Source organism: Asterias amurensis, chromosome 2, assembly GCF_032118995.1.
Source record: "Asterias amurensis chromosome 2, ASM3211899v1".
Taxonomy (NCBI): Eukaryota; Metazoa; Echinodermata; class Asteroidea; order Forcipulatida; family Asteriidae; genus Asterias; species Asterias amurensis.
Window position 1 is genome coordinate 24,982,632 of NC_092649.1, and position 12,167 is coordinate 24,994,798.

A 12,167-nucleotide genomic window follows, 5' to 3' on the forward strand; every position below is an offset into this window, starting at 1 on the left:
GCCCGCAGGCAGCCATTTTCTAAGTTGACAAAACTGGTATCTCACAGCGTGTGTTTGTACGGCCATTTTGTAAGTTGAACAAAACAGCATCGTGTAGCGTTCATTAAACACAAACTCCAATGTGTGTTTCATATTCAACGCGCGTACAGAATGGCATGCGCGTGTATCCTTGCGGTCCCGTCGCAATTGTGCATGAAGCATCACTCGTGCGCCCTCTAGTTCTTATATATAACTCTATGGGCTACATACAAGTCAATATAAAGACATTATCAGGCTTGATATTCTTCCTACTTTATGCTGGTTTCCGATTGTTTGGTCTTGAAAATAGTCAGAAAATTGGGATTAAATAGCCTGAAAAGTCTATTACATGTATATTTAAAGGCAGTGGACACTGTTGGTACTGACTCAAAATAATTATTAGCATAAAACCATGCTTGGTGACGAGTAATGGGAGAGGTTGATGATATAAAACATTGTGAGAACCGGCACCCTCTGAAGTATAGAGTTTTCGAGAACGAAGTGTTTTTCCATGAATTTGCTTTTGAGACTTCGGAATTTGATTTTGAGGTCTCGAAATCAAGCATCTGAAAGCACACAACTTCGTTTGACATGGGTGTTTTTTCTTTCACTATTATCTCGCAAATTCGATGACCAATTGAGCTCAAATATTCACAGGTTTGTTAGTATGCATATGTTGAGATACACCAACTGAGAAGACTGGTCTTTGACAATTACCACTAGTGTTCAGTGTCTTTAAGTTAGTCCTTTCACTCATGACAATTTTCCTACTTTTTTATGAGGACCAAATATCGTGCCTGCATCTTGTACTGCAAAAAATCAAACACATTCTTCAAATATTGGATATGTGTGAGTGCTTTGTCACATAATAATATCATGTGGTAAAATCTGAAGTATCTGAAGTATCTGAAGCCAGACTTCATGGAGTATATTCTTCCTCAATGCACGAATGAAATGCATTCAATATGTGTTTTATATAACTCATGCCGAGATCCTCCTCATTTGAAATAGTGTTAACAAAAATACAAAATAGACACAGAAACTTGTTTTGGTTTTGTTTTTTTGTAATTAAAAACTTCTAAACAATGTGGAGGATTCCGTGTAGAAACGACCTTGCCTTCTTTGGAAGAATAGTTGGCACTAATTCTTGGGGGAACAACACTGAGAATCAGTATACACTGTCCTATTTTTATTTTTATATAGGACAGTCAGCATCGCGGCAGTAAGATGCAGGGCAAAATAGGTGATGACATTTGGCGCTTGTTCCACTAATCAAATGCCAATGAACTACGTGGGTCATATAATGTTGTTTTTCCCCAATGCAAACTGTTGCAACAACAAATGTTCCTGCATAATTTAATGTTTTGTTTTTTGGTGGTGTTTTATCTTCTATGGACTAGACATTTGATACAGTTTGGTCTACTGCGAGGGTTAATCAGACGTCTTCATCAGTATCCAGTTCGAGTACCCAGACGGGGTGAACATCCCCGGACTCAGACCCAACCACTAGACAGGTATTATCTTAGATCAGGGCTCACCAAACCACGACAGCTATTTCTAGTTTATCCGGGAAAAGCCAACCATTGATGAGCGGCAGCTGTACAATATAACTGCAGAGCGTTCAAGAATCATGTTACAAAAGCCAGTCTAATCAAAACATGTCAATAAGATGAATGATCACATTTCCAAAAATGTCACTTAAAGGCAGTGGACACTATTGGTAATTACTCAAAATAATTTTCAGCATAAAACCTCACTTGGTAAAGAGTAATGGGGAGAGGTTGATAGTATAAAACATTGTGAGAAACAGCTCCCTCTGAAGTGACGTAGTTTTCGAGAAAGAAGTAATTTTTCACGAATTTGATTTTGAGACCTCAAGTTTAGAATTAAATTTGAGGTCTCGAAATCAAGCATCAGAAAGCACACAACTCCTAGTTTTTTTCTTTCATTATTATCTCGCAACTTCGATGACCGATTGAGCTCGACTTTTCACAGGTTTGTTATTTTATGTTTAATGATGAGATACACCAAGTGAGAAGACTGGTCTTTGACAATTACCAATAGTGTCCACTGTCTTTAAAGGCAGTGGACACTATTGGTAATTACTCAAAATAATTTTTAGCATAAAACCTTTCTTGGTGACTAGTAATTGAGAGAGATTGATGGTATAAAACATTGTGAAAAACGACTCCCTCTGGAGTGACATAGTTTTCGAGAAAGAAGTAATTTTCCTGGAATTCGATTTTGAGAACTCGGATTTAGAATTTGAGGTCTCGAAATCAACCATCCAAATGCACACAACTTCGTGTGACAAGGGTGTTTTTTTCTTTAATTATTATCTTGCAAGTTTGATGACTGATTGAGCTCAAATTTTCACAGGTTTGTTATTCTATGCATATGTTGAGATACACCAACTGAGAAGGCTAGTCTTTGACAACTACCAATTGCCTTTAAGCTTGGATTTGTTTTTGTAAAGCTTATTGAAATTGCCTGGCAATGCCAGTTTGAAACACAATGATTTCTCCTGATTTTGAACGATCACCCTTGCTATTGTATTACAAATCCTCTTGCAAGTCATAAAGTGCATCGGCTAATGCTCTGGGGAAGCCCAGTCAATCTAAAGTAGCGGAGCAACAAACTTAGTTATTCAATACTTTTGTTGGTCTGTACCTGCGCCAGCAATGAGCCTTTTTATGCAGCATGATCGTTATAAGATGCAATCATAGAGTTATATATAAGAACTAGAGGGCGCACTGGTGATGCTTCGTGCACAAACGCTACGGGACCGCAATGAGACGCGCGCCATTCTGCATGCGCGGTGAATACAAAGCACACGTTGGAGTTTGTGTTTATTGAACGCTGGCGCGATACTGTTTTGTCAACTTGCAAAATGGTCGCACAAACACACGCTAAGCAATGCCTGTTTGTTCAACTTTGAAAATGGCCACCTGCGTGCATGCCAGTGTGCCCTCTAGTTCTTATATATAACACTATGGATGCAATCTTGTGGTGAATGGAACAGATAACAACTTCATTATAAATGTTCTCCAATTTCATGACTAAACAGTGAAAGAAGATATTGCATAGTCCACAACTATATATACTATACCAACTTGTCTGTACCTGACTGCAACTTGAGAGAAATTCACTCATGTCTTATTTTGGATGTGGTTTTAGACTTGAACTGGGAACCCTTGCTCTGTTTTGCTTTTGTTGGCAGACTCTTTAAGGGGTCTCTCCAGCACACATTTTCTGAGAAATATATAAAAATATGTGCTGTTTCTCAGTGTGTTTGCAATTGTTGAGTTCCACCAATTAATTTCTGTCTTAACTTAGGTACTATGTGTCTTTGCATATCTTGTAAAAGCAGATGAGGAGCTTTTTGTTTAAGGAACATTACACAATTGGTTTTTGGTAACAAAACAGTTGCTGGTAGTGTAAGCACTTTATGTAATCCACCATAAACTGACAAACCTGTAGAAGTTTGAGATCGACCGGCCATCGGGGTCACAAGAGAATAGTGAAAAAAACAATTTACAAATTTTGCATTGCATCGATGCCAAAAAGAAAATGAATAAAACGCTCACTGAGCAGAAATATTTCAAGGGATGTTTTCAACTATCATCAACATTAGACCGTGTAAGTTTTATGTAAATATGTGATCTTCACGATTTTTTTTTTCTTACCAATTCTGTAACGTTCCTTTAATATACTCTTTTTATTTCTACTAGGTATATAAGTGGCCACCTTAACTTTGATGAGATCTGCTGTAAGACTGGTCTCAGTCACCAGGAGTTGGAAGACTACATCGAGAACGATCCTTGTGTACATACTATATGGAAGTGAGATACCATCAGGGCTGATACAAGTAAATCAGCCCAGGGGCAAAGACCATCTGAAAGGGAAAGGTACATGTTCGGTAATCACTCCTCAAATTAATAAAAACTTTTGGTTGTATAAAGCATTTAGAGAGTAATTTTATTGTTATTATTATTATGATTATTATGATTATTATTTATTCAGCATAAAAACACATACAAAATACAATAAAAAATAAAACAAAAGCTAGGGACGTATGCCTGGTATTGAAAAGGAAAAAACTGTAGCCTGACGGCCTTCAATTCCAATATCCCTGGCCATGAAAATATTACAAATTTATAATTATTTACAATAATTAAGTCTATAAAGACATTAACAGCTTTAGGCAACAATAGAAAGATGCTAAAAAGTAATAATGCGGAATGAGTTAAAATGCAAAATAAAACTCACAACAGGCAAAGAATTAATCATACCTATTATCTTGAAGTAATGTGGTTATGGAGAAAGACATATTTTTATGCCCTAAATTTGAATTTTAGAAACGTTTCTGTCGGGTACATTTCTCAGATTGTGTGGTCCAAATAAGGATCAGTCTTCCTGCGCGAACTCAACCGCTCCAGGTTTTCGGCAAAATCTCAAAAAAATTCCAACTTTTGTGAAATTAAATTTGAACAGGTAATTAGTTTTATCGTAACTATCTAGATTTATATAGTTTTAAAACAGTTGCGCCGTTTTAAATCCAACGGTATTTTTTTACCTTTAAGTTTGAGCGTAGCTATTTTTTTATGACCGATTTACCCTATTCAAATTGATGTAACCACCAAATCTACTCTAGTAATGTAAACAGTTTAATAGAATACGCATTTTCATCCGTGTCCCTCTCGGAGCAATTAGTTGCATCTACTTTACATTGGAGGGTCTTCTGCTGTTGTAAGTGAGACCCCCAAGTCTTATGTTACGGTCTCCACTACATCTGGTTTCATCTGAGTTTGTGACATCACCTTCAGTTAGTCACTTAGCCTAGCAATTATTATTCTTTAAAATATAATTTAATATAGTTTATCTTAAACTTGCATGTGATTCGGGGCTACAACTGCAGTTTCGGTAGTATGGCTTCTGAATGGCACACCTCCCCCGAGCAAAGATATTGACAAAATAGGGAGACGACCTAAACACCTGTCATGGAAGAGACTGGTTTCTGGTTCATTAGTAGGCATAGTGTTAGACAGAGGGATGTCTCAGTGTCTTTTTTTTTACTTGAACTGGGAACCCAACACTTGGTCTACTTTGGTATTGATCCAATTCACCTGACGTCATCATCCGAATAATCTTGGATGCACCATTTTGGTGGTCTGTGTTAACGTGTGTTATTCAGTGAAGTGCGCATTTTAGGCGACGCAGCATTTACATGTAAACCTATTGACCACCAACATGATTAGCGCGGCGTCAGTCGCTGCGTGTGACGCGCGTGCAAGGGGTCAATAGTAAACACTTTAAGGGGTCTCTCAGTACATTTACTGAGGTTGAGTTGCATGGGGTGTTTTGCCGTACACATCGGATGACCATGTCGGACATCCTTGATGTGATGACAAAAATCAGCAAGCGCCCTCATTTGTTAAGCTTATTCTAGTGTGGATTAGGCAGTTTCTAAATCCAGGCATGCACCCTGTTTAGCTGGAAAGCTGAATTCGTGGTTGTGTTTTGTTTCTCAGCTTTGAAAATTGAAAATCACAGTACACAGAGTTGCTGATTCTGGAACTTATTTTTTTGTTAAAACTGCATTTGCATTGTATGCAATGCTAACGATAACCCACCTTCTGATATGTAAATGTTTGTAAATATGGTATAAAAATGTATAGTTTGTACAGTAAAGTCACTTTAATCCAGTGACAAAAATTATAAATAAACATTCTTGAAGTAAAACTGAAAGGTTGGTTCCATGGACACTTTTGGTAGCTTCAAGTTGAATAAATTGAATTTGTGATATGAGTTAAACTGGCAATTATTTTTGCAGTTGCCCCCTCTATTTCCAACCTTAGTTAGTGACCACAGAATGCTGTAAAAAATATGGAGTTATTACTCTTTTCAGAACACCGCCAATCAACAGAGATATTTCATGAAGTTTTCAGTTTGTCCTCCACCATTCGAAAATTCTGTGATCAGGGTATGCTTTAGTTGACACTCCAACTAACTGCACGGACACTGTTGGTCAAGTTCTCGGAGTTGCGAGAAAAAAGTGGAGGGAAAACTTCAATGGGTTCACTGTCTTTAGACTTCGGGTGTTCGACATACGCGATTAAAACCTAATGTTTACTCATTTTTTGTAACTAGCATTTAAAGCATAACTCTGTCGAGGGAAGTTTTCCCACCACAACCATGCTAAAATTGTCTGCAAACCTGAAAACATGTTCAGTCTTGACTTTGTTGTGCACACTACATATACATGGTGCACGTTAACAAATGGTGTTTTCTTTGTGTTTGTTAAAGTATACGATATCCTTTCGAATTAGCTCGGCTGAGTTCATCTTATGCTTCTTCTGACTGTACTCTGCTTCTTTCTTTCCCTACTGACTCTACTGTTCTACGCCCATGTGTTGTCATTTAACCGATGGAAACGACTTTGCATAGGATTGAAATAATAGGTCCATGGACATTACAAAATTGTGCATAATATTTTGGTTTTATAGCCAACACCTCGGAAGTTATTACTGTAATTGGTGCTGATATTGTTGACAAAACCCACTAACATGGTTTTTTTTTCCTAGACGCAAATTGATACATTGTGTGATGATCTTCTGGAATATTGTTGTAACCAAAAGAAGTACATGTAGCATAACAGGGGGCTGCATGTCGGTACTGTATATCATAAATTTATTGTTTTCTCAGCGCTGTATAATTTTCCACAGGTTATTTTTATCAAAATACCGGGAGAGGTGTTTTTGTTTTGACTTTAACATTTATTTAGTACTTCGGTAAACATGTCCTCTCATTATTCTTATTATACTCTTACCTTTGAGAAGTTCAGTTTTTGTAAAACGCACAATCTGATATTTCCAAATTGAAATCTTCAAACAAAATGTGCCGATTGCACTTTTTCCCGCTTTTTTTTATATGTTATTCTGCTGCAAACGGCCATAGGCTAATTTTGCTCCACATATTTCAGTTGTGCAGTAAACCGAAATAATATGGGTATTTGAGATTTGACTTGTAGATAGCCTTGTTTTTTTCTCACGCTTCGTAATTCCAAACTTTTTTTATTCAGTTCCTGCCACTTTTCCCCCCAATATCCTGTCTGGCAGGCGACATGTGGATGTGTACTTTTTATCGGGTTCCGTCGGCCGATATTATTACCTAAACCGAAGACAACAACTGTTGGATATAGGGAGAGATTCTGGCTCTTGGAAACCTCCAGTCTTTGACAAATAATACCGGTTGAGAGGCAATGTAGTATGACTGTATAATGAAATTGAAAGATATCACTGTAGAAAAGTGCAGCTTGTGTAAATTAGCGTCAAACCGCGGTGAGTAACCAGCTCGACCGCCTTCTTCTTTTTCCTTTATAGTGCTGCTTCAAAAATTTTAAGCTTACTTCACTGCGGCTGGGCGCATGCGTGAAACCATGGGACCGTAAGCCAATCAGGTGCAAAATATACATTGTGCAAGTAAAAACTGGCCAGCAAGATTACTGACTAGTATGAGACCCTCAGTGCATTCTTTAAAGGCAGTGGACACTATTGGTAATTACTCAAAATAATTATCAGCATAAAACCTTACTTGGTAACAAGTAATGGGGAGAGGTTGATAGTATAAAACATTGTGAGAAACGGCTCCCTCTGAAGTGACGTAGTTTTCGAGAAAGAAGCAATTTTCCACGAATTTGATTTCGAGACCTCAAGTTTAGAATTTGAGGTCTCGATAACTGAGTATAATTGGGTTTCATGCTCTCAAGTTTTCGAGCTGGCATGCTTTCGTGCTTTGCGCTCGGAGTTTAGTCTAATTTTCTCAACGGCCTATTACATTCCTGATCTATACATAGCTTCCTGTGAACTTAAACAAATATTTTGGGGTACTGCCTTAAATGTACCTGGTCGCCGACGTCAGGATTGACGTCACTTGCTGCAGTAAACGGGTATCCGGTGATATTTGCCCATGGATTTGTATTATTCAATGCAAACACATTGAGTCAATGTTCTGAGTGTCGTCTCTTGTTGGGATCATAGGTTTGAAAACTTTGAAGGAACGTTGCAGAATTGGTAAGAAACCAAAATCGTGAAGATCACAGATTTACATAAAACTTACACGATCTAAAGATGATGATAGTAGAAAACATGCCTTGAAATATTTCTGTCTGAAATTTGATGATAAATAAATAATCTAAATTCGCATTTTGAGTTTATCGCTCAGTGAGCTTCTTATTAATTGATGCAATGCCAAATGTGTTATTGGAAACACTATTCTCTCGTGACCCAGATGGCCGATCGATCTCAAACTTCTACAGGTTTGCCAGTTTATGTATATGGTGGATTACATAAAGTGCTTACACTGCCAGCAACTTTTTTGCTAGCAAGACTAATTCTGTAATGTTCCTTTAAGGAAAGGCTATGGTGGTCTAGTTCAGTGTTTAAACAGTCATGTACCACTTAGGGAATAACAGTGTTCGTACCCGGTCTTCACTGCGTGGTAATGACCGGGTTGGTGGCTGGCGCTGTTAACGGACCGAGCCGGAGGCGAGGTCCGTTATCAGCGCCAGCCACCAACCAAGGTCATTACCACGCGGTGAAGACCGGGTACGAACACTGTTATAACCATTAATAAATACATTTTTTAGCGAATTAAATGGCTACAATTGTCCAAATTTTGTGACTTTTCTCTCGGCGGTACTTCCAGACATGTTCAGGGGCCATATTTGAGCTTTTGATGGTTCCCATCTCTTTCGTGCGTTAATCACATTACTGATCTTAGAGACCAGTGACTCTTTGAAATAATGATCTGTTCAGCGCCTTCACTGGGGTCAAAGGAGGCAAATGATTGGACGATAGCTGTTCCTTGTGCATTAAAACGCGCGCTTGAGCTCGGCGTCAGTTTATACTCGCGTACATATTACACGCGCGCACTCAAAATAGATACATTTTCAGCGCGGGTACCTGAAGTGCGCGAAGTTCCAATGAAACTAACAGGGATATAAATAAGCTTGCGACTGCAACGCGCAAGGTTTACACAATGTATGCTGATTTAGTGGCCACTTATTCGCTATTTTCCGAAGCCGGTTTTTATACCACCGTTAACACTCCCACACGTGACCGGGTTTTGACCAATCAGAGACTTTGAGCTCGATCGGTCGTCGGAGTTGCAAGATAAATATAAAAAAAAAACACCCTTGTCACACAAAGTTGTGTGCTTTCGGGTGCTTGATTTCGAGACCTCAAATTCTAAACGTGAGGTCTTGAAATCAAATTCGTGGAAAATTACTTCTTTCTCAAAAACTACGTCACTTCAGAGGGAGCCGCTTCTTACAATGTTTTATATACTACCAACCACTCCCCATTACTTGTTACCAAGTGAGGTTTTTGCTAATAATTATTTTGAGTAATTACCAATAGTGTCCACTGCCTTTAAAAAGAGCAAACCTCTTTCACTTTAATGTGAAAAGGTCATATTCATTTTAAATCCCATGATATGAAGTAGACAGGTACATTGTTCACAACTGAAAGTATTAAATTCCTTCAAATTATTCAAAACTTAAACCTGGGATTGACTCTGTGCAGGGAGAGTCATGTTGGTAGGGTAAGGATAGAAATGCTTTGAATTTAAATTTAGTTTTAAAGCAGGAATTTGATTCACCTTAAAGAAAAAGTCAATGCTGTAATGTTGTGTTTAATGTTTTAGCGGTATTTGTTTATGGAATAAAAAAACCATGTGTAAACATGTATCATGTAGACAGTTGACATGTTAGACAGTTGACATGTTAGACTGCAGGACTTGCAACCACAAGATTATGGGTTCAAATCATACAAAAACCGTGTTCGCACTGGATTAATATTTTGGGTAAGTTAACCATGACGCTGGGTAACATTCCGACGGGTTAACTTACCGAGACCGTGGGTAAACTAACCGAGCTGGCCCCCTAGGTAACATTGAATAGTTTGATAATCACGAAAATCTTATTCTTCCATGACAAAACATGTCAGCTTCTTCGAATCACGGACGGATGGGAGATTTAACTGAGTCGTCGCGTCCGCATTGGACTTTTTCTGGCTCGGTTAAACTGACCTGGTCAATCTTCCTGGGCACCATTGGCTCAGTTAAACTACCCATTCGGGTCAGGTAAGTTACCTGGGAGGAAAACTTCCTGGGCTGTTTGCATTGGACTTAAAATGGGTAAGTTACCCATTGGCTTGGTTAGTTTACCCAAATTAAGTCCAATGCGAACAGGGCTTTAGCTAGCCGCTGATTTCACAATTACTAGAACAATTATTTTCTTCTGTTAGGCCATATATACTCATTCACAATTTCTTGATTTGTGCGATAATAATCATCTGTAAACCAATTTTTGTATGAGAGAGATTGGCTGTTGCTACATGTACATGTAGCTCGCGGTGTCCATATCCTCTTGTGGGAGTTTGGCAAGTTCCCGTGACGGGAAGATCATCTAAACAAACAAACGAACACATTCACAGTTTCAGGAGATTGAATTGAAATGTGCGATACGGTCTGTGGAATGTGACGTATAAATCAACTCTATTTTTATCAGTGAACCTGTCCTAGTCCTAATAATTGGATCCTCTTGATGTTTTTACCCATCTGAAATACTGCTCTGTCATTAAAGGCAGTGGACACTATTGGTAATTACTCAAAATAATTATTAGCATAAAACCTTACTTGGTAATGAGTAATGGGGGGAGAGGTTGATGGTATAAAACATTATGAGAAAGGTTCCCTCTGAAGTGACATAGTTTTTGAGAAAGAAGTAATTTACCATGAATTTGATTTCGAGACCTCAGATTTAGAATTTGCGGTCTCGAAATCAACCATCTGAAAGAACTAGCACACAACTTAGTGTGACAAGGGTGTTTTTTCTTTCATTATTATCTCGCAAGTTCGACGACCAATTGAGCTCAAATTTTCACAGGTTTGTTATTTTATGCTTATGTTGAGATACACCAAGTAAGAAGACTGGTCTTTGACAATTACCAGTAGTGTCCAGTGTCTTTAAAGCGGTGTAGTATTTGCATGTTATGGATACAAACCAAAAGTACACATAAGTGCAAAAAAAGGTAGTGAGAAACAATTGTTATATACATGTACAGCTTCTTCTATGGGGCACAATTCCAAAACAATGTTGTACAAAACTATAACAAAAAAAGAACACTACATTTAAAATGTAATAAATTATTTTAAAAAAAGAAGATGCATATTGCCTCTTACCCTTTTTTTGAACACTGCCTGCTGTTTTGATAATATTTCCACAAGATTGTGAAAGTATTGAATATGATAAAATAATTATAGCAAATAAGCCAGGCTAAAAACAATCACAATGTTGTAGCACTCTCGTTGACTTTATTATTTTGACATCTTCAAGAATTAAATCAGAATAATTAAAATTTGTTTCTGATCATTACATTTTACAAACACATTATTTACATATATAGGCAAACAGCAAATAAGGAAAGGCTATGGTGGTCTAGTTCAGTGTTTAAACAGTCATGTACCACTTTCTGATATCATGGAAACAAAATTAAACCTAGAGAGCATAATTTAATCCCCGGAACTTGTTTGCTCTTTGCTCTACTGTCTGCAATAATTCTTATTAAAGTCTCTTCTTCTGGCAGCTTCAGGCATCACAAAATAAAATGAAACATGTTTTACACAAATCTGCCCTTTTCTAAAAAACAAAAACAAAAACTTAACAAAGAATATATGAGTAATTTTTGCTTTGGGTTGCACCATGATATTACTTTGTCAGTGATAAAGGCCTTTGGGTAATATTTGATAGCATTATTGTATTAGTCAATAAATTGTAACTTCAGACAAAGAGACTACACATGCTTTTGCAGGTGAGCCAAACTGACTTAAAGCCATTGGACCCTTTCCGTACAGAAAAAAAAAAAAGTTCACAGATTTACAAATAATTTACAGGGTTTACAGAAGGTAATGGTGAAAGACTTCTCTTGAAATATTAGTCCATGAAATGCTTTACTTTTTGAGAAAACGGTAAAACAATATAAATTCTCGTTAACGAGAATTACGGATTTGTTATAAACACATGTCATGACACGGCGAAACGCGCGAAAAACAGGAGTGGGTTTTCCCGTTATTTTCTCCCGACTCCG

General features: G+C 37.6%; 1 protein-coding gene across 2 annotated transcripts in view; it reads left to right on the top strand.

Annotated features, from left to right (window-relative positions):
* The window catches only part of LOC139954565 (GATOR1 complex protein NPRL2-like), a 62,577-nt gene that overhangs the window by 14,176 nt on the left and 36,234 nt on the right, over window positions 1-12,167 (top strand). The window contains exons 10-11 of one of the 2 annotated variants that reach the window (XR_011788125.1): window positions 1,419-1,532; window positions 3,750-3,926. Coding sequence is in view for 1 of the 2 variants with exons in the window: in XM_071954428.1 (XP_071810529.1) it covers window positions 1,419-1,532; window positions 3,750-3,864 (229 nt within the window). In the remaining variant the exon portion in view is untranslated. Of the gene's footprint in view, window positions 1-1,418; window positions 1,533-3,749; window positions 5,784-12,167 lie in introns of those variants that run through there. The other variant, XM_071954428.1, reaches the window with a different exon arrangement.